Source organism: Pavona decussata, unplaced genomic scaffold (assembly GCF_977016875.1).
Source record: "Pavona decussata unplaced genomic scaffold, jaPavDecu1.1 SCAFFOLD_143, whole genome shotgun sequence".
Taxonomy (NCBI): Eukaryota; Metazoa; Cnidaria; class Anthozoa; order Scleractinia; family Agariciidae; genus Pavona; species Pavona decussata.
In genome coordinates this window covers 2,563,148-2,588,773 of record NW_028145556.1, presented here as the reverse complement: position 1 = coordinate 2,588,773, position 25,626 = coordinate 2,563,148, and the positions used below count along the sequence as shown (strand labels likewise).

The 25,626-nt window shown below is 37.5% G+C and overlaps 1 protein-coding gene across 3 annotated transcripts; it reads left to right on the top strand.

The window, feature by feature from the left end:
• The first annotated feature begins 4,791 nt into the window (after nucleotides 1–4,791).
• LOC146466585 (1-acyl-sn-glycerol-3-phosphate acyltransferase delta-like) lies at nucleotides 4,792–24,556 on the top strand. 3 transcript variants are annotated; one of them, XM_085127268.1, is made up of 10 exons: nucleotides 4,793–4,913; nucleotides 7,225–7,346; nucleotides 7,461–7,664; nucleotides 15,027–15,196; nucleotides 16,955–17,116; nucleotides 18,211–18,364; nucleotides 19,933–20,035; nucleotides 20,177–20,255; nucleotides 22,368–22,566; nucleotides 23,517–24,556. In XM_085127268.1, exons 3-10 carry the CDS (start codon nucleotides 7,487–7,489, stop codon nucleotides 23,615–23,617), a joined length of 1,146 nt encoding a protein of 381 aa, XP_084983394.1. In that variant the 5' UTR covers nucleotides 4,793–4,913; nucleotides 7,225–7,346; nucleotides 7,461–7,486; the 3' UTR covers nucleotides 23,618–24,556. The 3 variants fall into 3 exon arrangements, with proteins under 3 accessions (XP_084983396.1, XP_084983394.1, XP_084983395.1); XM_085127270.1 differs by lacking the exon at nucleotides 7,225–7,346 and having other exon boundaries at nucleotides 4,792–4,913; XM_085127269.1 differs by lacking the exon at nucleotides 7,225–7,346 and having other exon boundaries at nucleotides 4,814–4,919; nucleotides 7,466–7,664.
• The last annotated feature ends 1,070 nt before the right edge of the window (nucleotides 24,557–25,626 follow it).

The window sequence follows — 25,626 nt, the reverse complement described above, 5'->3', positions numbered from 1 at the left end:
CGCAGTCAGCAATCTTTAGTAAACGGGCGTTTGTCTTGCGCACGCGCAGTTACATGTGGTGTTCACAAGGTAACAGAGACCATTATTTTTTTATTTATATTTAATAATTATTCCACGAGTACGCGTTCGATATCATTATCATCATCATCATCATTCATTTGCCTTACTAAAAAAAATTATTTAACTTCACAAGCGGTCAAGGTAATGGCGAGGAGACTTCAAGAAACCAGCTTATAAGAGAGGCCACCTCGGCTGTCATGCATTTTTTACTGTCAAGATGATAGATTGAAAAACGAGGCGCAAGTTAAGACTTGAGTAGCGCCGAGTTGGCTATAAACATATCTCGAATCCAATAATCGCGAGTGGAAAAATTGTTTAAACAACCAAAATGAATCACATCTTGTTGATTTCTTCAGTGTTAATTAATGGTCGCTATTTGTCGAGCATGGTACATAGTGGCTGATATCCCATGGGCGCTAAGGCAATAACAACTTTAGAATTGTGTGTATTCAATGATCATGAGTTTTCAAAAATAAGGGATATTAACCACTGTTAACGATTTACCAGTATTGATAAACACTTGACCTGTTGTAAGCATTCTGACGAAAATCTCATTAGCAATTGGCACACTCAAGCGAATGACACCTTTTCATTGCGAGGAGACAGCTATGAAGATTTATCGATCCCTTCAGTTTTTTTTACTGTTTTGCTCCGGTATGGACGGAAGAGACAGATTACAAAAGTTACTAAACCGCGCGGTGAGGGTGATAATAAAACCAAGCCTGATGATTCCAGCTGCTCTAGCGTTTTCCTTATCTGTCTGGGCTTGCTCCTCAGCCTGCACGAAAGAAACTAAAGGCTTCAAAAACTAATTCAATTCGTTGTACCAACTCGTCCCTTACTGCTTACAAACCAATTTAATGCTCTCCTGTGGAATAATGTTCTACCCAAAACGAGAGTCATTAATTCTATTGGGGCATCTATAGCGAAGGTTAATTCGTAACCGAACGCCGGAACGGTATTTGAGTCGTTACAAAACCTCACAGAACTCTACAAAAAAAAATTTCCTTCACCGAAGTACAGACCACCCGGTCACTAGGCTTTAGACTAAACCCTTATGAAGACTGCTCATGGAGTCAACCTCGTTCCCATGCAGGGTTCTTCCAATTTACAAGGGAGAAACCATGGAAACGAGGTTGCTCATGGAGTTACATCGGAGAAACTGGTATTGAGATGACTTCAGACTCGAATTTTCTTTTCCTTTTTCCGCTTTTGAAAGTCTTGGTGTATTTATCTTTTTGCTCGCACCCGACTCGATCTGCTTCGGTATTTTCGGGTGGGAACCGTACAGTACTTCAACTTTTTGTAAATATTGTAATAAAGGATTGATTGATTGATTGATTGATTGATTGATTGATTGCTTGCTTGCTTGCTTGCTTGCTTGCTTGCTTGCTTGCTTGCTTGCTTGCTTGCTTGCTTGCTTGCTTGGTTGATTGATTGATTGATTGATTGATTGATTGATTGATTGATTGATTGATTAGAACTGCCACTATGGATCCAACGTGATTACTTATCATGCGTGCATGCGTCAACTAACAATCACTCAATTGACTTTAAAAACGCAAGTGTGATTGATAAAGGTGACCAACGAGTGCGAAAATCTCTCGAGTCGAGGCATACTGCCATTACTAATGATTAAGTAACTTTCCGCGTACTGATAGACAGGCAAAAAAAGCAGAAGGCCAGTGTGATGCATGAACTGCCGTTGTAGATCAAGGCGATAATTATACAGCTGTTTCGACAAAGGTTGTCCAAAAAAGTGTAAAAGCGCACGCGACAATTTCATGGCAATAAAAGCTCAGAATCCATATTGCCCGCCATCTCAAGTCTTCACTGTACGATCGATGCATTATGGATTCTGAGCTTTCATTGAAATTTATCGGGTATTTCCCAGACTACCCTTTTGCATATAAAAAAATCCGGCTCCCAGTTGATTGGCTATAATTGAACTGAGAGCGCAAAATTTGAATTTGTAAGCAGCATTTCAATGCGACTGAAAGGCCATTTATACCTTTTCAAACACGGCTCTCTGCTTATAGTGCTGGAAACTACTTGCTTTTAGACTTTCAATACGAAACAAAATCATTTTAAAGCTTATTTTTGACGTTTTTAAATATTCAACCAATCAGCGGGCTTTATTTTAATTACTGTAGGTTAATTTAGGATAAAACACCTATCTGCATTTCACTATTTGGGGTGCCCATGTTTTATGCGGAACAAATAGCTACTCGTAATTAGTATATTTTTCCGCTAATTTTTCGCACTTTCTTATGCTTACTACATTCATGCATTCGCGTACTTTTTAGTCATTTGTCAAAGGCTGCAGTCTGGTGTCCGAAAGCTTATTGACCAGAGAACGATTTTTAGCTTTAATATCCAGTTGCTTTCTGTCCATGTCAGACTTTCACAAGGCAATTAACATGTAAAGCAGTTCTACATCTTAATGTCATAAAAGGTGTTTGTCATCGAGATTTGAAATGATCATGATAGCTAATAAATTTTTTTCTTTAGGATACAGTCGTGTAAATAATTGTATTTTGCTGGCTTGTATTGATGCATATTTATTGATTTATTTATTGTCATATTTATTTAAACTCCTAGTGTAGTGGAAACTGTGTAAGGAGTAAAGCATTAAATCATATTGCCATTCTTCATTAAGCTATTGTCGCGATCAAATCTTACTCCTGTTTTCAACTCAGATCAGAAGGATGTTGTCACCAATTATAGAGGCATTGCCCTCCTACCTATTTTATCCAAAGTTCGTGAGAGATGTGTTCACTCCAGAATTCTTACAATGGTTGAACAATATCTAAGTTCCTCACAGCATGGTTTTAGAAAGCATAGATCCTGCGTTACGCAGCTACTCCATTATGTACACAATTTGGCAACCTCATTAGACGCTGGAGAACAAATTGAACATCTACCTGGATATGGAAAAGGCTTTTGATCGAGTACGCCACGAAAAGCTTCTATACAAACTGGGGTATTAAGGTTTTCGTAACCCTTTGCTGCACTCAGTGGATAGGTGATTACCTCACTGATAGACGCCACAGAGTGTCTATCAACGGCATCTCCTCAGATTGGAAAAAAGTATCTTCCGGTGTCCCACAAGGTTCAATAATCTGAATAATCGGTCCTATTTTGTTATTAACGACATCGGATCTGAGATATCTCATAATACTTCATTACCCCTCTCCACTGATGGCGCGAAATGCAGTAGAGTTAAACGAGGTTAAATGGACCGAGATATACTGCAACAAGACCTGTTTATCTTACATAAATGGAGTGAGACCTGGGATATGAAGTTTAACACCAAGAAATGTAAACATCTCTGTCTCACGAATAAAAGAAACAGATTACTAACCTCTTACAGCCTTGAAACCGAGCGTATTCTATTGTCAACAGAAGAAAAATATTTAGGAGTGTCAGTAAGTCACACCTGTCCTGGCATAAAAATATCATGGCCAAAGTAAACACCGCAAATAAAGTCCTACGTTTGACTGAAGAGAGCTTGCGGCACTTGTACCCCGGCCAACCCTTAGTACTTCTTAAATTACACATTCATCTAGTCAAACCACATATTGAATTCAGTTGCCTGGCAGGTCTGGTCCCCACATCCACAGTTTTTGATTGACACAATTGAAAGAGTTCAGCGAAGAGCTACAAAACTGATTATAAAGGATAGGCCTTATATATGGAGAGAGACTTTAGTCCTTGGCCTCGAGGAAGCTTTTTATGGGCTTAGTTTTTTTTTAAGTTCATGATGGGCCTTTACGACTTGGATCTGTCTATTTATCTTGTGACAGCTGACAGTTCTAATAAAGATAATCTCAGGTATGCTAATTACCTGTTCAAAATTCGATATGCAAGAACCAATGTTTTAAATTTTTTTTTTAGAGTAGCTAAATCATGGAATAGTCTGCCATTACATTTAATATATCGATAATATAAGAAAAATTGAATCTTTTAACGAATTTAAGAATCGCCTTAAATCGTTTTTATACCTGAAGAATATTACTACATCTCTTGATTTCTTCTTTTTCTTTTATTATATTTCTAGTTTAATACTGTACATATTTTCCACTTGATTATGTATGTATGTGCTTATTTGTGACTTCAGTAGCTGTTTAATTTTTAGTTAGTGTAGGCTTTAGGTAACCCTTCAGTGAGGGACGTAGCTCCTGCTTAGGGTTTTCCTTTGGGTTTTCCTGTCAATACTTGTCTTTTTTCTTTGTGGTAAACTATTAAAGTAAAGTATCACACATCTTAAAGGGGACTTAACCTAAATTTGAAAGAAATTTGAAGAGGTTTTAAGAAGGGATGGCAGAAAGAAAATGATTTTTGGAACACTAACAGACAGTTGATACCCACGCAAGAGCACCCCAGGTTGCTAGTGAACTAACTTGGTGTCCGTCTATTGATTATTAACTACAAATTCTTATTTTAAAACTTCACTAAATCTTCAACATTTCTTATTTCTTTTAATTTTACCTATCCTTCAAGAAAAACTATCTCCTCCCAAATATACCCAAAAATAACCCAAAAATTCACAGAACACCCCACAACACAGATTCACGGGATGAGTGTAGAGAGATATTTCCGTCAAAGCCATGTCAAGTGGCGGAAAAATGGCGTTTAGGTTAGTCTCCCCTTAATTTAACCTACAGATCCGCAGTCCGCAGTCCGCAGTCCACTCGTTGTAACATCGCAACTTTGTCAGCGGACTCACGGCAATAAGAACGTCATGTACATATACCACAAAGATGGTTGGTGGCCATGGCGCCCCGCTGAAATTTAAGCTGAAATTTGGGTGTGAGAGTTATTAGATGATTAGAGAGATTTTGTAATCCAAGGTAAGCGTTTTTTTAAGGTTCTCCTTTTAGCTATGCATACAGGAACACACGTGAAATAACGTGTCCTGTTTCTCTGAGTCTGTACTTTGATCTCGTCAACATCATTACATCTCCATTACATCAACACGTGTTTGCTGTCAATCAAAGTTTTGCGTCTGTTCGATCTTCTTGTTCGGTGGTTTTGGAGGATTCATGCCGTTAAATGTTACATGTAGGTCATTGGTTTTGGTTTATTGTTTTGTTCAGAGACTTCTCTTTGAATATAATGTTACAACAAAAAAGGCTGCTTTTTAATTCGACACCGTACCATTTAAGCTTATGTCATCTACTCATCTCAATTAAGCTTAAAAAAGCGTCAAGCTTAAAGCTAAAACAGCGTAAGTCATTTCGAAACATTTCTTTCAGAAAATTGTCTCGTGATTTTCAAGTTTGAGATTATTACTTTTGATAGCAAGAAGACATGCAACCATTTTTAGATTAAATCAAGCTTACTTGTGGTGTTGTTAATGCTTGTGAACCCTAGCTTTTCTGGCCGCTACATGTACATATTACACCCTGTAGCTAAATTTCAACAAACAGCAAAATTTCTAATCATTGCTTATTGAGGCTCCTTGATAGTTTTATCTTCACTCTGTACATTTTTAACACTTCAATCTTTGACAAGACTGTCAAGAACGGTTTTGTCTATCTTCAAATTCCACCGCTACACCATCCCCAAGCAATGTTGATAACAACTGGTTAACAAGTCGACAGCACGTTTCTATGGTCTATACTCTTACAGACCATAAAATGACATATGAAAGTGTTCAAACTCAAGTAGAACCACGAGCTGCAGGTGAGTGGTTTCACTGCCAAGTTTTGGACATTTTATGGTCTATAAGAGTATAGACCATAGAAAAATGCCGTGGATTTGTTTTTTACAATGACATGGAAAAAAGTATTAGTGGAATTGGCTTTATTACACGGAATGCCCGCAGGGCATGACGTGTCTAGGTTTCGGTCGGGTATCTTTTTCTTCATCGGTGTCATAAATGTGCACATTAATTTATGCATTAAACTCTGTCCTCCCCTAGTAAGGATATATTGTTCTGATTGTCTTCAACAGAAGTGGCCCAATCAAAATCTATTTTTCAGACACATATCACGAGAGAGGGGACCCACTCATCACTTCTGTGTGACGTCAAATCATCATTTGATTTATTCATTAAAACTAGATTAAATTCTTCCCTCTCCCAGAAGGGATCTATTGTTTTGATTGTCTTGAACAAAAGCGGCCCAATCAAACTCCATTATCTGCGCGTATATCACGAGGGAGGGGACCCACTCATCTCTACTTGTGTGACGTCAAAGCAAATCATCATTTGGAAAAGTTGTTTTCGTTCAATGGCGGCCACATGTCTGAATTTAAGACTCCGGATCTGCCGTTTTCAGAGAGAAAACCAACCTTTTTCAAGCAGTAAATCGAAATAAGAACTTCTAGGTAGTACTCGACAGTTGAAACGGCGGAAATTGGGAGAGTTCACAGCAAAGAAAATCCGCTTTAAAAAACAGATCGAATGATCAACGCGAACTGATTAGAGCTAGAGGAGGCCAGACCAGTTCAGCGGGGTCATGACGTTATTGCATAGTTATTTCTGGTATGATTCCTAGTAACACAACGATAAGTATCACGCAATATATCTGAATAAAACCATTCAGACAATTATTTCAATGGCCAAGGGAGGATATTTTTTAAATATCTGCGAAACATACAATGGGGAATAATTGGGGCTACATTAAGCATTCCGTGTAATGCCATTAGAGGGGCATCTTGTTTTCCATTAAGAAAGCACACACATTAGATATGACATTATTTTATTGTCTGTACTCTTATAGACAATAGCTATGAGCCAATCAGTGTGCGGGAATTTGGACAGTTATTGTAAAAAAATCATTTCTCACACACCGCTGGGAGCCATTGTCAAGCTGACTGCCGCCAGACTGACTCTTTTATTTCTCAAACCAATAAAGCCTAACATTATACGTAATGTAGGCAAAAATACAGTAATATTAAACAACAGATATAAACTTAGTAACACTCTATGCTGACAAATCTTAATAAAGAATATCTAACCAACAGAGTGTATGTTGTATGTTGTCAACTCAAACGAAGGGTTGGGTGGGAACTGGGGCTCTGAAATATACGTCAGCAATGGCGGACAGCGAAAAAAGCAACTGACAAACAACACAGAGTACGTGACTCAAAAACAACCCCCTTGGGCTCAGGCCCCAGAGGTGTGTGTCAACATTTTCCACTTTTTTCATTCCTCAGCCAGTGGAAAATACAACTTGGACTGTGCAGCAACAAGACAACATTGCTTGGGGGTGAGGGACGGGGAGGCGTTTAATGTTGAGTCTTAGAAGTCATCCAAACATTTTTGGCCAAGATTGTAGGTAAATAGCACTAGGTTTTAGATTTGGGTACTATATATTAAATTATACGAGTTTGAAAGGATTTGTTTGAAGTTGCAAGTTAAACATGTTTATGGTTTTCTTATTATTTCACAGGACAGATCTCACTAGTGAATTGTATCATGGATCTACCATTGTTTTTCAAGAGGATGCCAGTAGTTTGGTTATGGCTTGTGCTCCTGTTCTTAGCCAGTGGCCTTATCATTAATTTTATTCAGCTTCTATTGTTGCCGCTGTGGTTCATAAACAAAGATTTGTTCAGATGGGCCAACTTAAATGTGGTCTACCTCCACTGGTGCCGTAAGTATAGATTCATGTCATGTATTGTTAGTCTAATTTGGTATGCAAAAGATGTCAGTGTTTTGCAGTGCTACTGTTGCCCTGCAAAACAACGGCACATGAAATCAAGTATTCGTGTCACATGTTCAGGATGTGAAGTGGAGCTGAGTTAATCCTTTTTAAGACCCAAAAGGGACCAGCATCTATTTTCTCCTCATAATATAACTGCTTTATCAAACATTCAGGTCTGGAGAATATATGAAATGATGACTAAAGAGTAAATATCTTGATTTTTAAACAAATTCTTCTAACTAGCACCAGGAGAAACATGTGGAGAACAGTAATGGGAATTAACATGTTAATATCGGTGCTTAAAAAGTAAAGGACAAATTTTCTGACTGTCTAAATTTACAGAATAGACAGATAAAACTAGGCAAGTTATGATAGATACTATCAGCTTCCCCCTTTCCCACTTTGATTGATTATTATTCTGATACACCTTTACATAGTTCGTTTTAGTTTAATGTTTGCGCATATTATTTTCTTTGTCTTCACTCTGTTAAATTAGGTTCACCAAAATCAAAGTTCACAAATTTATCCTACAGAAAAGAAGTATTAGAGTGTAATTCACTCGTTGTAACACGTAAATAGACATTGCTAATTAAATAATAGTAACCTGACCTACTTCTTATTATAAATTATAAAATATCAAATTAATACATGTACTCCATGAAATTAATGCAAATGGTTAAAATTTGTCATCAATGAAGCAACACGGTCTGCATTATCAAATACACATACACTGTAGAGCAAAAATTTGTTACACATTGCCGCTTCCCACAGTCTCAAAAGAAATGTATTGTTAGGTGATTTTGAATTTCATCAGTTATTGATAAGGAATTACGAGAAAGTCTTTGCTGAAAAATGAGCTATTTCATTTCCATTGTTTATCTTAGTTGATATTTCTACTGGTTGTGTACTTACATATAAGCCAGGCATGAATAAACCCCTTCAGGCGTCTGAATTAACAAATGAAATATTGCGTGAAAAAACAACTGGCCAAGATGTAGCCAGCGAGTATAGTCTTTTGCTTCTCCTAGCTTATGTAATGCATTTTAGCAAAGCTGTGAGGCACAAGAAATATGTCAGTATGGAAAGGAAGAGAAAAGAAGCTTTGAGAGATAACTGTGAAATCTGAAGAAACACAGATTCGACGACTCTTTCCAGATGAATTCAAACATTTTCTCTTTGGTTCAAACAAGCCCATTTATCTATACCTAGTGACTGAAAACACACAATGGACAAACTTAATACAAATCTAAATGAAAAAAACATGACTGAGAAGTGAGTTTGTGTGAAGAAGTATTTTGAATGTTTTAATTTTGCTCTTGGTCCATGGCCATAACAATATATCGGACAAAACATATTTGACATACTCTTTGAAAAGTAGAGATTGAGGGACAAAATGTCTAAAAAATAAGGAAACCCCAGGCAATAAAAGAGTTAGTAAGTAGCCTTAGCCATTGCTACTTGTCAAATGTTTCCACTCATCAAACAGCCACTTTCAAGAAAGTTACCATGAAGAAGTCATTCATGACTAGTTCATTATTACGTAATGTCTCTCTCAGTCAAATATATAAAGCACGGAAGCTTAAAACTACACATTTTCCAAACGCAAATTATTCCATTTGAAACAAAATGGGTATACTGATTTGTATCTAGCACTTGTGTTTTTTGCGATGGCTTATTTTTTCTGTCATAAATGAAGTGTAAATGAAACATTTTTTCAACATAAAAAGCTGGATGATAATTTTAAAACAAAATGATTCATCTGGTGATTGGTTATATGGCTTGTTTAGAGAAAATAATGATCATTGACAAGTAATTGGTTGAGCTTAGCATCAAGGAAATTTACTGACCAGGATAAATTTGAAGAAAAATCAGAGTGTAATAAGGTTTTAAAAGAAAATCTTAGTTTATAAATCACTTCTAAGAAAACAGAGGGAAAATTGTGATCTTCTTCACCCTACTTCTGCATAGCCTACATAACAGCCAGATTTAACACCTGGTAGCCTCATTACTGCTGGTTAAAAATCCATCTGTAGTACAGGCTACTCCTGCACTGTGATATACATGTATTGCTCAAGTGAGCAAAAGTTAAGTTCTCACTCAGAAACAGTGTAGTATCCAACGATGTTTATATTACAAATAGATTTTCCATTTATGTGTGGCTTCAGCCAACAACAGAGAGAGCACAAAGTCTGTTTTTTTTTTTTTTACTTAAATAATTATCTTGTAGTTGCACTTGCCTGATTTTAGTGGTAACTTAAATACTGTCTAGTCTGTTAAATATTTCCTCTGTAATTTAATGGATAAGTAACCTTGGACTATGACTAGTAGGCATGGCTTTAAACCTCAGATCAGGGCTTCTATTTCCTTTCTTTCTTTTTCATTTTTGTTTGTCCAACTGTTGTCTTCTTTCAAATGATGGATCAGAGAATTAACTGAGCTGCAGTACAGTATATCTTAAAGTGCTAATTAAAAGTGAACCCATGAATTTTGTACGAAGCATTGGTTCCCAATTAGTGCTAGGTACAGTGCTAAATACTCAAAAACTTAAATAAAGTCATTTGTTTTATCTTATTTTTATTTCAAAAACTCAGAAATATTTCATAAGCCCATTGACCTATCAGATGGTCGATAAAACATCACGCCGGTGGTTTTAAAACCCTATAAAACCTCCTCCTTATTAGTATGCGGTGTTTAATGTTTTTCTCGTATGCTAATTTCCAATGTTCACAAAAGCATCGTTGTTATGAACTCTCTTGACACACGCTTTTCCTTTAATGTTTTTTAAGTTGTTCGAAAAACTCGCAGCACATGTTTTATCGGGTCTGAAACCATTCGACTGCGCCTTGTGGTTTTAAATCCTGATAAAACACTGCTGCTCGTGTTTTAAACATTACTTTAAGAAAATGGGAGAATACTGGAGGCCTCCCATTAATCAGACTCTAACAATACATAATTGCAGAATGTTCTGTGATTTAAAACCAACAAAATTAGCTCATTATAGCAAACTGGTGTCTCTTGTCTCATTTTGCACTGCTTTGCCTGGAATTGTCGTTATTGCAAACAAACAAAAAAAGCTGGTTGTGCCTCTGACTGTCATCCTTTCAAAACTAGCGCCACATTAAACCTATTTGTCGAAGTGTCTACAATTTCCACCGGCAAAAAATTGGCAAATATTAATATTAAATATTAATAAACAGTGCTATACTTGTGGTAAAGGAATGATCTAAATCTAATCTAAATTGATTACTGTATAATCTCCCATATGATATAAGTAAATAAATTAATCAAATGTTGAAATGTTCATTTCAGAGTACCGAGTGTTGTTTTGGAAAATTTTACCTGTAACTGCATGGATCCCATCTTGAGATATAGCAACATACTTAGTCAACATACTTAGTGTAGGACATTTTTTTTAATATATGAATCATCTAGTCTCCAAGGTTTGAAAAAGAAACTTGTTGTAAATTTAGTAATGTGACAAAAACAAGTCACCTAACGTATAATTATATAATGTACTAAATGTTTCAAAAGCACATAAAAATATATTAGTGTTGTAAACTGACAAGTTATTGCAGAAATTCCCTTCAATAAGTAATTTGTAAATTTTACTCACCACATATAAAACTTTCTGTTTGCTCTCCAGAACTTCACATCCACTATTAATTATATGACTAGTCTTGTTTTTCTTTGGCATGTTTTTAGTTCAGATTTTCATTTTATTACTATTTGCAGTTGATTTGCATATTTTTCAGCCACAATTGTCTGTTCCACCGGTGTTGCTAATTAATCATTCCGAACTGTTTTGTCAGGATCCTGTCTCCTCTTTCAATAGTTTGTGACTTTAGACATGTGTTAATCATTTATTTCTCCTTCAAGACAGTTGATTACCTTTCCCAATTGTTCACATTTTCTGTTGTCTTTCATTTCGATTGAGGTATAAATTCTACTTTTTGTTTTTGGTGTTGATGTAGAGTTTTGACATATGGCTTGTTTTTGTTCCAAGGTAAAACAGTTGTGGATGTCTCAGACGTTAGCAGGGAGTGATATCCCAAACTTAAACCTGAAACTCAAAGTTATGCAATCAATATGACATTAAACCATGGCAAATAAATGTACAACATGACTTAAATCTGGCATGAATCTCCAAAACCTTGTGTACTTAAAATAAGTATCCATGTTTTGGAAAAGAGACAGAACTTCAAAATTGCTGAAGTCAGCGAAAGGAAAATACACAATACTGAAGAGTTTTTATTAAGGACGGCTTCACCTTTTGTTACTAAGCATATGTTCAGCTCCTCGCAGGATGCTCTGAGAAAATAGATTTTCTTAAGGAAGGTGCCTTTTAATACAAAATAATATATTTTTTGCACTGTTTATTACTATTCAGGAAAAGCAGATCTTAACAAGTGTTAATGAAATCCAAAAGGAAAATTATGGGTAACCACATCTCCGCCCCAATCCTCTTGTGGCTTGCTCCTGCAATATTCTCTCGCGGCTGACCTATGATAGAGAGCTTGCTTGCAGGCTACATTTTTTGGAGTTAATATTATTAAGCTTAAGTTTGGAGTAAAGTGCCTTATATTGTTATGTATTTACGGCTCTTTCTAATTATTTTAACTTAAAATATCTCTATAAAGTGTATGGTCACACCCAAATTTGGATTCTAACAGCCTTTGCTAAGATCTGCTATTCCCACAAAGTCATAAACTGCGCAAAAATATCTTGGTATTAGGAGGCACTGTCTCTAAAAAAGAAGGCATTAATTTTTAAACAGACAGAATTTGCAGTGCACACAAAGCAACATGTTTTCAATAATTCATTGTTGCATCACTTGCCTGTTGGACTTTGCAAGGAGGCGTGACCGTTAATCAAATTCACATATCCTGTTTGGCTAACTTGTAAAAAAAGTTTGTTGGGTGGCCACGGTAAGGCCCGTTGCACTGTAAAAATAGCTGAATTCAGACCTTTTCTGTTTTAAACAGTCGAAGAGATTCTCTGGCAGCTGAGGAATCTATTTTTTTCTTTTTCTTTTTTTCCCCAGGTGAAGGTGTTCTTCGCTTGCTTTTATTTTATCACAAGTCTTGTTCAAAGAAAGTACACGTCTAGTTTCTTCATTTCTGTTTGAAAGTTTTGAATCCACTCATTTGAATCGGGACAGGTAACCATAAACATAAACATACCAGTCCTAATTTTAAAAAAAATCAGTCTGTAGTTTACACTTTCTCAAGATGTGCATTTCTGAAATATGTGACCAACTAAACACGCTGCACTGGTCTGATTGTTTTCTTACAACAGTTAACAATAACATGCAACATATGTCTGCTTTCAAAAGAGTTGGATAAAGTTGTGTTTTGGTGTACATCAATCAAAGATAAGCCTTCTAAATTAGTTTGACAAGATTTCTTGTCATCAGAGCCAAGAAATTGATTATTTTATCCATAAATAAGAAAAAGTAAACTTCATTGAAATCGATTTCCGAGCCAGTTCGGACTAAATGAAAAGGTATTTTTGATTTAGAACTTAAGATTTCTTAGTTTTGTTTCCTTGAGATGTTATCAGAGTTCAAAATGATAAAATTCCAATGGCTTTTCTTTGATTAATGTTCACCAAAACCCAACATTATGTATTTAAAAAATTTGGTAACTGCTCTTACTAATATACCACCTACCATAAATATCTGGGAACATGTTAAAATTGGTCACTTTGTGTTAATTTCAACTGAAGATGACAGTAGAACTGTTGAAACATGTCTTTTAATAAAACTAAAAAATGTTGTGTCTTTTCTTAAAATTATAAAATGGTCAATTATTTTGTGTACCCCCCAAAATTTTCATTTTCTCATTTTTATTTCGAGGCTGTTGTTGACCAACGACCAGGCTCCGTTTATTCAAGAAAAATTAAACATGCATAGCCACACCTTAGCTAAGTTGCAAAGTGATAAAAATTGTTGTTTATACAAAGGCTACACTTTAGCTTTACGGCTTAGCTGAGCCACAACCTAAATGTCATTCTTCAATACATCAATTAACTGGCAAGTTTGCACTGCTTATTTAAGCATCCTAAGTTTAAAAATTTGAATTATTGTTGTATTTGAATTTGCTGGCACATTTCAGACTTGAATTTTGGCATCAATAAAATTAAGCCTGAGTTAAAAGGTCATTTAATTGTTTGAGCGATAATTTCCTGTTCAGCAATCTGAATGTTATTTATATTTTGTGGCAAAATTCAAGATAAATAACATTTGATTCATTTGGGTACATTTGGATAAAAGATTGGTTTTGCTGTTGTGTTGTGTTATTGATAATGTTACCTGTTTCATATTTGAATTAATTTGTTGGCAGTTTCTGACGTGTGTTATTTTTAACCTGGTAACACATTTCTTGGACATTCATAAAGTCTAAAATATCAGGCACTCACACGAATAACATGGATGGATGTTAGGATGTGTGACACAATTGTTATTTAAACTTTATTAACACTTTAAAAAAAAAACTTTATTAAAAAAAACAGAGAGGTACAAGTTAGGTAGATATCTACCCGCAAATAGCTAAAGCTGGTCGAGGCGGGTTGGTATGACTATATTAATTCGCATGAACAATACAATAATCTTCTCTCTTCGAACTTACCCACTAAAAACTATTTTGATAAACTACGTAGCTTTCACAACATTGACTTGTTTAGCCTTAATATTCATCCAGATGATCACAAAGACCAATTAAATACTTGTATCCGATGTAAATATTATACAGCAAACATAAATTACCACCACATAAATTAAGCTATGAAATTTTAACCACTTTGTAGCCACAACATGTCATCTGTGACATGGTTATTTATTTATTTATTTATTTATTTATTTCTAATGAGATAAAATGAATGTCAAAAGGAGCTGTTGTTTGTCTGTTGATGCTGTTGAATGTTAATATATATGCAAACGTTGTTCTTGAAGGTTTCTTTCGTGCAAATGAAGTTTATTTTGGTGTTAAGGAATGTATATTCACCTTAATGAAACAACTGTTGACACAAATGAATGGATATTTTCTGTAAACAGCAAAAGATGTAGTAAATGATAGGTAATATATTGTACTATTCCAGAAAATATCCATAGTTCCTGTATGGACATTCATTGCAACTTCCTAGAGGGAGGGGAGTCTAAAAAGGCAAACTTTTGAAAGGAAAATGGAATATTTTCCAGGGGGTTGGGGTGGGATCAAAACCAAAAGCCTTCCATGGGACAGGCATGGATATTTTCTGAAACAACACAATGTTAAATCATTTGGTGTTCTAAAGGCTTGTTGTGTTTGTTTTCAGAATTGACTTTCCTTGCAGAGTGGTGGTCAGGTCTGGATATTAAACTTTATGGAACCAAAGAAGATTTTGATAAGCTGGGAAAAGAGAGTGCTATCTGTCTGTGTAATCATCGCAGTGATGTTGACTGGCTTATTGGCTATACAGTTGCCGACAGGGCAGGAGTATTGGCGGTATGTGAACTAAACTGGAGGCTGGCCAGTAGTGACCAGGCCTCAGTTGTCCAAAGAGCAGATAACTTTATCCAGTGGATAAGTTACTGTCTGGCGGATAAAATGTACTCCAACCCAAGCTTTTGGCAAGTTTTTCACACAATCCCATACTCAAATAAGACAGACGCTTCTATTTTATATGCAAATTTCAGGGTTATAGGTAAATTCTTGCGCACATTTTATCTGCCACAAAGTGACATATCCAGTGGATAAATAATCCGCTCTTTGAACAACTGGGGCCATTTGAATTGGAAAATATTTGTTTTGAGGTTTTGGTGCATGGACAATGTCCAAATTAGAGTTTTCTGAACACACAGGCTGCTTATCATATTAGAAAAGTAATGTAGCAATGTTCTGTGTATATTTAAATTGGGAAAACTAGCTCGTAACTTTTCCTTAAACCTGGAGCAACTCAAAAGAAAAGCTGGTGATTTCTTTAATTTTATGTTACTTTCAGCAAAACTGCTTTTCGGAAAAAGTCATGACCTTAGACAAGAAAGTCCGAGAGGATGTTCATCATCATCACCACCACTCTCAAATAAGCCTTATTGCACATAATGCCATCATGCTATCTGTCCAACCCGCCTTGGTGTGTACCACTCCTTTTGCCATACTCCAGCTTGCCCATTCTGCCTTGACTAGAGGCTTTTTAGCTGGTCTGATTTGCTCCACCCTTGCTATGCCTACCCCCATATTTCAGTTATCCCGTGACATTGCAATAACATGGTTTACCTTTGCAAAATAAGGAAACACTTAAAACTTAGAGCACTCACTTACGTATGCAGTAGTTCTGATGCTTACATGCATCCACTCCAAAAATGCCGGCCAATTAGGGCACAAAGGAATCAATGAATGATTCAAAGTTATTGCAATATAATGTCTTCTATAAAATCCAACATTAAACAAAAAACAGGCCTACTGTGAATCACACCATTTTAACACGGTATGGCATGAGAAATTGAGCTTACTAACCAAGTTTCCAGTGGTAAAACTACCACTTTGTGAAACTGGAACAAATTTAGCCTTACACTTGGCTTTAAAGTGCCCCTAACCCCTAAATTTGTTTTTTCATTATGACAAAATGTGAACGACTTGGAGATGATTAAAACAAAAATTAAGAAAATTCATAAAATCCTCATGTCGCTTTGCATGTCACAGACCACAACTAGACCCATTTTCCTCAATTCACGGCCATGAACCAAAGTGGTGGCAATTTTACGAACTTTGAAAATCACAGAAAATCAAGAAAAAGTCCTATGGCTGAAATTTTTTCGCCAAAATGATCCAAAACAAAAAGACTTTATTTCAATTTAAAAAAAATTAGGGGTAAGGGGCACTTTAAATTGCATTGTAATAAAGTGTCATTCAGTCATTTAGAATTTCCAATGCTTGGGGTGGCTTTGATATTTTCTGGAACCACACAATGTGTGGTAAGTCCTTCCACCCCTTCGAAAATCACAGTCTAGCTTCATACTCACATTAAAACTTTTGTCTTTGGAGGACCCCCACCTCCTCCTCCACCATGCAAATTTCCAATGACCCATCAAGGGGTGGGTAGGGATATTTTCTGGAACCACACAATTTGTGGTAAACTTCATATCAGAGGAACCAACACCAGGGACCACAATTGAGCCACCCAAATTCATGTAAAAACTTCAACATACCCACCTCTAGACCACAGCAACAACAACAACTGACTTGGAAGTTTTTGTTTTGTAGACCTGCAAGTGTTACATGAAGGGCTACCTGAAGTTCCTGCCGATAATTGGCTTCTCCTGGTGGTGCACTGAATTTGTGTTTTTGCGTCGAAACTGGCAGAATGATCAAAAAGTTCTAGACACGAGTTTGAAGACACTTAAAGACTTTCCTTTTCCCTTCTGGGTGAGTAAATTATTTCATTTTATTTCTTGTAATATTATTATTCAAACACCTCTATCTGAATTATGAGGTGTGCAGGTGCGATATTTAACAAATCAGTGACGGTTTATATGGTGTATATTATAATAGACCATAGCACATAATTTATATGTGATGTCATTCTTATTGTCTGTATTCTTGTGGATGATAGCTATGAGCCAATCAGTGCACTGGAAGTTTAACAGTTATTGAATTCGCATGACTAAACGTCATATAACCCTTTAAGCCCTAACAGTGATCAGCATCAAATTTCTCCTTGTAATATCAATGCTTATTCAACCCGTGAGGTCATGAGAATTAAGGATATGATTACCCAAGGTGAATTTTCTTGTTAATAACTTCTCTCCGGTTTTTTATAAGAAAAGTGGGGGAACAGGATAGGAGAATTTGTTTTTTGATATTAGGGGTTAAAGGGTTAACCCTAACATTCATCCAATAAAACATCGGGTGTTACATGTGGAAGCCACTGAAATAACCGGCCAATTTCAATCTATTAAAATTCAGCCTGAAACAACAAACATCACTGCGAGGCTCCGAGGAATAAATTGTAGAGTTTATATGGGTTTATTCCCCGGAGCCTCGCAGTGATGTTTATTGTTTCAGGCAGAATTTTATTTTATTTTTATTGTTGTGACCAAATCCCATTTTTGATCCCATTGTAATTTGGAGATTTCAAACTCCTTGTGATGCAGGAGAACTAGGTCAGTGGGCTAGCCTTCAGAACAGGCGTTATTTTTTATTTTTTTTTCATTTATTTATTTATTTTTTTGCGTTTATCAGGCGAGCGGAGGCAAGCGCGAGTCACGCGCGACGGGAGGGGTGCGAAAATAATTACCCTCGCGCGTGACTCGCGCTTGCCTCCACTCGCCTGAAAAACGATAAAAAATAAATAACGCCTGTTCTGTAGGGTATCAGTGGGCAAGAATATGACTGGAATAATTTTCAGCGCCGAAGCTGATTGCATTTGGCACTTGCTGTAGATAGAAAGATTTAATAGATGGTCCTGTTTGTGCACTCACTATTCTGCCTAATTGAATCATTTTGTCCTGCCCTGTCAGCTGGCAATTTTTGCGGAAGGAACACGTTTAACAGAAGCAAAAGTTCAGGCCAGTGTAGAATATGCCCGAGCTAATGGCCTTCCGGAGTTGAAGCATCATCTTTTGCCGAGATCCAGAGGATTTGCCCTGACTGTTCAATATTTCAAGGAGAAAGGTAATTCAACTGGAATAAAGAACTCTTTCTCATTACAGTGCAATGAACTCAACCGGGGCCACCCAACATTGATCAGCTAATCACAGGTCACGTTTACAACAAAGGAGTCTGGCTTTGGTAGCTTGTAAACCAATCAAAAACGATGTCGGTTTTTTCAGTGGCCCCGGTTGAGTTCGTTGCACTGTAATTTTCTTTCTGCACTATCTAGTTTGAAAGTTCGTGCACGTTAAGCCGCCGTTACACGTTGAAACTTTTAGCTGAAACTTGTGTGCAACGGCGAACGAGACAAGTTTCACGAAGTGGTGTTACACGGTGAAACTGTTGTTTTTTCACCACTGCGACCGCTGCGAGCCGTTACAGAAGTAGAAAGCGGTTCTACTTTTCGTGAAACTTGTCTCGCAAGGGAAGTTCGAAAAAAGTTCACGAAACCGACCATGTTACACGGCACAACGCCTGCTGAAACTTGTTTCGCAGCGCCGTTGCACCCAAGTTTCAGCTAAAAGTTTCAACGTGTAACGGCGGCTTTAATCTTTGTAAGTGCATGGCATTTCCTTGTGTAAGCAAAATAAGTTAGCAAGTCTAAAAAGATCCGTGAAAAGCGTACTGGCAATGTGATCATTATACCGGAGAAAAGAGACGACGGCAATGACAACGCCACAAAACAATAAGTTTAAATTACATGTAATAGAAAAGAACAATCTCCCTGCACGTGCGTTTTAAATTTCGGCACATTTCTTTGTCGTCTTCTGCAAAACAGCAACGTGCAATGGCCAAATTCAATATTTTTGTGGAAAACTTGAGCGCACAACGCTATGGTGACATGAATTTCGCCTATATATGTACCAATTTGGTTCCTGGGTAGTTCACCGTTTTTGTACAACTTGAACGAGTTGAAATTATCGTGAATTAGCACAATAAAGTGAAGTAATGTTGCATTTTCAAGTGACGCTTTCGTTGGTGTTGCCGTCGTCGCTCCTTAAATTTCCTAAAAATCTTCTGAGCAGGGACGAAATCCAACAACAAACCGGGAATCCAACCCGAGCCACACTGGAGGCAGGCGAGTGTTTTCGCCTCTGCATTGTCCCTGCTCCCCGTTTTTGAGTGATCGTCTTGTGACAAGATCTACTATTCATAATCGCAGCACAAGAAATAAGGACTATCTCGATATTCCATCTTATCAATCGGCCGCAGGTCAGCGAACTTTTCTACATAGAGCAATTAAACTCTGCAACTCATTGCCACGTGAGATCACTGCTGCAGACAGCCTGCGGACTTTCAAAAAGAAACTTGGAGAATTCCTTTTTGAACCATTTCTTGTCAGCTAGGAGAGTTACCTATTGATGTTTTTATCTATGATTATGATTTTAACGCTTTTAAAAATATTTTATTCGATATTTTAAACTTATGAATTATTTATATGCTTGCGTACGTTGGGTCTGAAAAACCGTGACTGCCATAAGATTCAATAAAGTTTTACTTTTTACTTTACTTTATTTGGAGGTTGAGGGAAGACCTTACTTTTGAAATATTGAGCTGTTAAGACCTCTTCGTGAATCTGCTTCTTTTAGTGCCAGCAGTTTATGACTTGGAAGTTGCTTTCGAAAAGGGCAAGGAACCGAATCTGACTCGCATGTTGATGGGTGAAGGAGGTGATGTTCATCTCTGGATAAGGTATTTGACATCCATACTATATGACAACGCAAATTTCCAATGCTCTTCTACTTTCATTTACACGGACTGTTATACTGGATATCGGGTAGGACCTATTCAATGACTTCACAATCTCATTCTTTCATCTCTTGTGTCATCCAGGCGTATTCCACTCAAAGACATTCCTTGTGAGAGTGTTGAAGATACGTCGAACTGGTGCAGGAAAGCTTTCCAGGAAAAGGTAATAAACATCATTGGTCCGCTTTAGCATGAGCAGAAAACTCCAAAAATTCATTAATAATTCATAAGCCCATTGACCTATCAAATGGTCGATAAAACATCACGTACAGTGGTTTTATATTTGATAAAACCTCCTCCTCATTAGTATGCGGTGTTTAATGTTTTTCTCGTATGCTACTTTCCAGCGTTCACAAAAGTATCATTGTTATGAACTCTCTTGACACACACTTTTCCAGGAGTATTTTTGAAGCCGTTCAAAAAACTCGTAGCATGTGTTTTAAACATTACGTAAATAACACAATATGAACCAATTAAAACCAAAAGCCTAATCTATATATGCTAGCCTGTGAGCAGGCAATCTAGTTTGTTTCGCGCAAATTTAAAGGCGCCGTTCCACCAGGCAATTTTTCTTGCAACTTGTCTCGCAATTTTGTTGCGACACAAGTTGCACGAACCGTTGCCTAGTGTAACATGCTCTGAAATTAGCATGCCTCGCAATTTTTTGTTGCCACAATCTCGTTGCGAAAAGTAGAAGTTGGTTCTACTTCGTGCAATGGTGATTGCAACAAAAATGTCGTGAGACAAGTTCATTTCAAGGCATGTTACACTACCCAATGTTCCCCTCAACTTCGTGTTGCAACGGCGCAACGAAATTGCGAGACAAGTTGCAAGAAAAACTGCCCAAAACAAATAGGATAAAGAATAGTTTTTTACTTGCATTATGTTCTCGGGCTAATCAATCTAAGTATTAGCTATAGTTTGTCTTTTAATTCAACAACACTGAAATAGGCCAATACATGGCTTTTTAGTGGGATTTTATATGTATTCTTGTGAATTACCTTAGTGTTTAGCTTCTTTATTTCGCTGTAGTTAGTTTCTTTTTATATGCCGCTGTAGTTTGTCCTTTAACGATATGCAATTCAGTCCCTGGCTGCTATATAGCTATGAATAATTGAAGTATATGTCTGTATCTCGGCCAAGTTGGAGCTCACGCGAGTCACGAGCCAAGCTGGTCGGCCAAAAAGATGAGATATAATTTAAGACGCACGCGCAGACCAATTGTTTTTGCTCACTAAACCCATTGTTTTGCGGCGTTGACATTTGCGTCGCCGTCGCTGGACATGTTTATCCAACACAGTGGTGGATGAAAATTTTTGATTGTTTATTGTTTAGCCACGGCTTATAGTCATTAAAGAACAGTATGTTCGCTCTGATCATACGAGACAGAACGTGTTGCGCAAAAGAACAGAAACCCAGCTTTACGGACACCCGCTTAATATGGACACTCGTTATTACGGATAGTTTTCTTGGTCCCGCCCATACATTTTCCTTAAAATTAACCCGCTTAACATGGACACTCTGTAATACGGACACTTTTTCTGGTCCCAGTGGTGTCCGTAATAACGGGGTTTGACTGTAACAAGAAATAACTGGCAATAAGCTAATTAAAACCGCAAAAAACCATTCAACTGGTACAGTCAAACCCCGTTACACTCTGTTTTTTTTTATAAGAACCTTTTTTATAAGAACGTCGAGGCTGAGATTAACCAAAATTTTAAGAACGTGTTAAGAACATTCCTCAGGCTGAGTCGATTAAGAACGTTTTTATTTTGCTAATCCGTATATACATAATATAAAATCAATGTAACAAATGGAAATTAACCAAACTACTCAAGGGCATGTTTTGTATAACATTAACTGATGGTGACACACATCTCGGTTTGTCATAATCAGCAGTTCTTGATACCATATCTCAGCCGAAAATGCACTTTGATAGGTTTTCTGGTCCCGTCCTCATTGATTAACTGAAATACATGTAGTGTATATCATGTAATTTCCTCAGATCGCAATAAAATATAAGAACGTTCAGCCTCAGCTCCAAAATTAGACGTTCTTATAAAAAAAAAAACAGAGTGTATGACAGACACCATTGGGACCAGAAAAAGCGTCCATATTACAGAGTGTCCTCATTAAGCGGGTTAATTTTAAGGAAAATGTGTAGAGCGGGACCAAGAAAACTGTCCGTAATAACGAGTGTCCGTTTTAAGTGAGTGTCTGTAAAGCGGGGTTTCACTGTACCATAGTTCATGGTTTTTTTCTCTCCAATTTACAGGACAAAGCCATGAGCCACTTTTTTGAACATGGCAGATTTCCAGCTGAAAGATATGAATACCCCAGGAGATCAAGAAATCTAATCACGTGTATTGTGTGGAATGTTATCTTGTGTCTTCCACTTCTTTGGTATATCATTTCTGTCATAATGTCTGGATCCATGACTTCATTTTTCGTTGCTGGGATAATAGCTTTAGTTGGTAGGTTGTACTCTTAGATCAATTAACCGGCGCCGAAAAACACACGTTATTTAATCCTGGAATTAATTCATTTAACTTCCCCTTTGCTGTAAATCACAGAGGATCGAAAACCTGTGAAAACGATTAAATGAAATATCATATAGTTGAACTGCGGATGAAAGATTTCCATAAATGGAAACCTTCGCTGTAATGTACGAAACTTGACCAGGCTCCAGTTGTTCAAAGAACGGATAATTTTATCCAGCGGATAAAATGTATTGGTTGGACTACGTTTTATCCGCTGGATAGCGAGTTATCCGCTGGACAAAGTTATCCGCTCTTTGAACAACCGGGGCCAGAAGCGTAAAGAAAGTCCGAAAAAAATGAGTCTTGAACGGGATTCGAACCCATGACCCCTGCGATACCGATAAGATAGGAATGGACAGGGTAGAAACAACAACAACAACAACAATTTATTTGAAAAAAAAAAACAACAACAACAACAGAGTGAATAATTTGTCCCGCAAATAGTTACAAAACTAATAGAGGTGGGACAGCCGAATACAGGAATACTTTAGAAGAACTAAGAAAACTAATGAGAACTTACAAATACAGACATGCAAAAACTTTACGCAAAAATCGTTCAACAGGGTTGCTACAAACACTCCTTTGATCTCTGGCTTTGAATATGCTCAAATTTTCATAAGTATCCACGTTCGTGCTCTCAGAACGTCGTTTGTTGAAGGTTAAATCTGCTCAAATTTCATCTTAGGCGTGCTCAACACATAGACCATCGCGCGTTAGCCTGGTAGCAAGCATTTCCGATTTTCGCTCCATTTTGCGCGCGTCAAAAATACGGAAATCGGCTTTTTAGTGCAGCCGAACTCCACAGAAAGGCTTGCTTCCCAGGCTAATCCTGCGTCTGCTTATCTTCAATTTTACTAACCTGTTTTTCTCGGTTTTCGTTGCAGGTTACATCATGATCAAAGTACTGCTTCATTTTAGTGATTCCAAGAAAGGCAGCAGCTTCGGTCTTGAGCCATCCAGTCCCAGGGCGAAAAAGCAAAGTTAATGATAAGTTTGTATTGGGACTCAAATATGCAATGGAAAATCTAGGTCTATTTTTGTTTCAATTTATACCCGAGAAAACGGAATAATGTTTTTGCCAGGGCACAACATACCATCGCGAAACCACTAGCGGAAAAGTTAACACTGCTAACGATTGCACTAGTCTGTTTGACAGGCGAAACGCGAGTGCTTACTTGGAAATCGACCACCCTATCAAAATTTGTTGGTTTTTGTGGCATGAAGGAACTACAGTCGTCGTCATTTTTTTCTTGAGGTTTGACCATGAACAAAATTATAGTAAGAATTTTCTTGAGTTGCTGCTTATCGATTTTCTTTATCCGTGGATTTGTCTCGTGCGTCATTCCGGTCTGTTTTCTCGAGTCATTGAATTTAGAATGGTGTGAATTATCAAATTGCCTCTACTCAAATAGTTGACCGATTTGTATAGAATTCCCCCCCCCCCCCCCCCCATAAGCCATATCTGTGTGAAAGATTAACGTAATCATCGGATTTCGGGCGTCAGCCGATTACCTTATCCGCTCTCAGGACGAGTCGTTGGGTTCCTGAAATCATGCTGAGAGCCGATTAGGTAATCGGCTGACACCCGAAATTCGGTGATTACGTTAATTTTTGACATTCCTTGAGTAACCCTCTACCGAGTAGCTTGATTTTTAGAATTGTTTATCCCGCGAAAAGGGATGACGTATGGGAATGCAATCGTCACTGTGGGCGTGCCAAAGATCCCCCGAGACCCGTTCTAAAAATAGATCTGCTCGGAGAAGGGTCGTCTCCAAGGCTTAGCATGAGGGATAGAGACTTTGGGTTACGGTCTCCTGACGATTTCAATTTCAGGCTCGTTTAGAGTCTAGTTTGATGATTACTTTTTAATGTCGAACTGTAGGTCATATTTTGGAAATAAAGTTTGGGATTTGTACGTGATGCATATCCGTATTGCTCTTGCTTTGTTTGTCTGTTAAAGGATTCATGATCCTTGCATGCTAGACAGGTTTTAGCGCGTTTGTGGGGTTAACACGGCTTCCCGAAAATGAAATAGAACGAACGTGAGCGATTTCCGAGGGACGCTGAAAATACTGTACATTACGAAGGCAAGTCGGTCCGAATAAGCCCCCAGATTTTCAACGCTACAATACCACCCATCCCCGCCCCCACGAGAATATAAGCTTATGGACCGTTAGTGTTTGAAGCTGTTTTTGTTAAACCCAACCAATGTTGAAACGCCATATAACCCTTCTTCCGATGAAGCTGCACAAAGAGAAGACTTTTTGATATTTATTTTTATATCAATCCTAACCGAAAACATTTTCGAGTGTCACACATCTCCAAGGAACTTTCCTTTCACTGTCATTAAAATAGGGTAAGCTCGATTTGTAGTGATGTTGGAGGAAACAGAAAAGATTGAGATTGCGACGGAAACCGAGCCTACCATTGGGTAATCAACCTCGTTTTCAGGACTTTTCCCTTGCAGTCCTGGGAACGAGGTTGACTGGATAATGTGAAGTTGGAAATGATATGATTGGTCTATCACGAACCTATATTAAGCCCGTGGGATTGGGAGAGAGGGAAGGAGGAGTGGGCAGATGTGGCGCATTTTCTTTTCAAGCCGGAATATTTTATCGAAATCTCCAACGAGTCAAAGTAGGTCAAATACCTTTATGTCTGGCGCATGTATATACTGGATCAAAAGAACAGTCAACTCCCGATAACTCGAACCTTCAAGGGAAATTGAAAAAGGTTCGAGTTATCGGGAGTTCGAGTTATCGAGGGTAAACTTATCTAGAAAATGACCTGAGAGGAAAGGAAAATTGGTTCGAGTTAGCGAGAGGTTCGAGTAAGCGAGGGTTCGAGTTATCGGGAGTCGACTGTAGTCAATAATTTGACAGCCAATGCGCCAGGGTGAGTACGAAAAGATATACCAAATGCCTCAGGCTTAAATGGGGGTGGGAACCAGGGCGACGCATGCGCGATCTTTGATTTTATTATGACCAGAGGAAA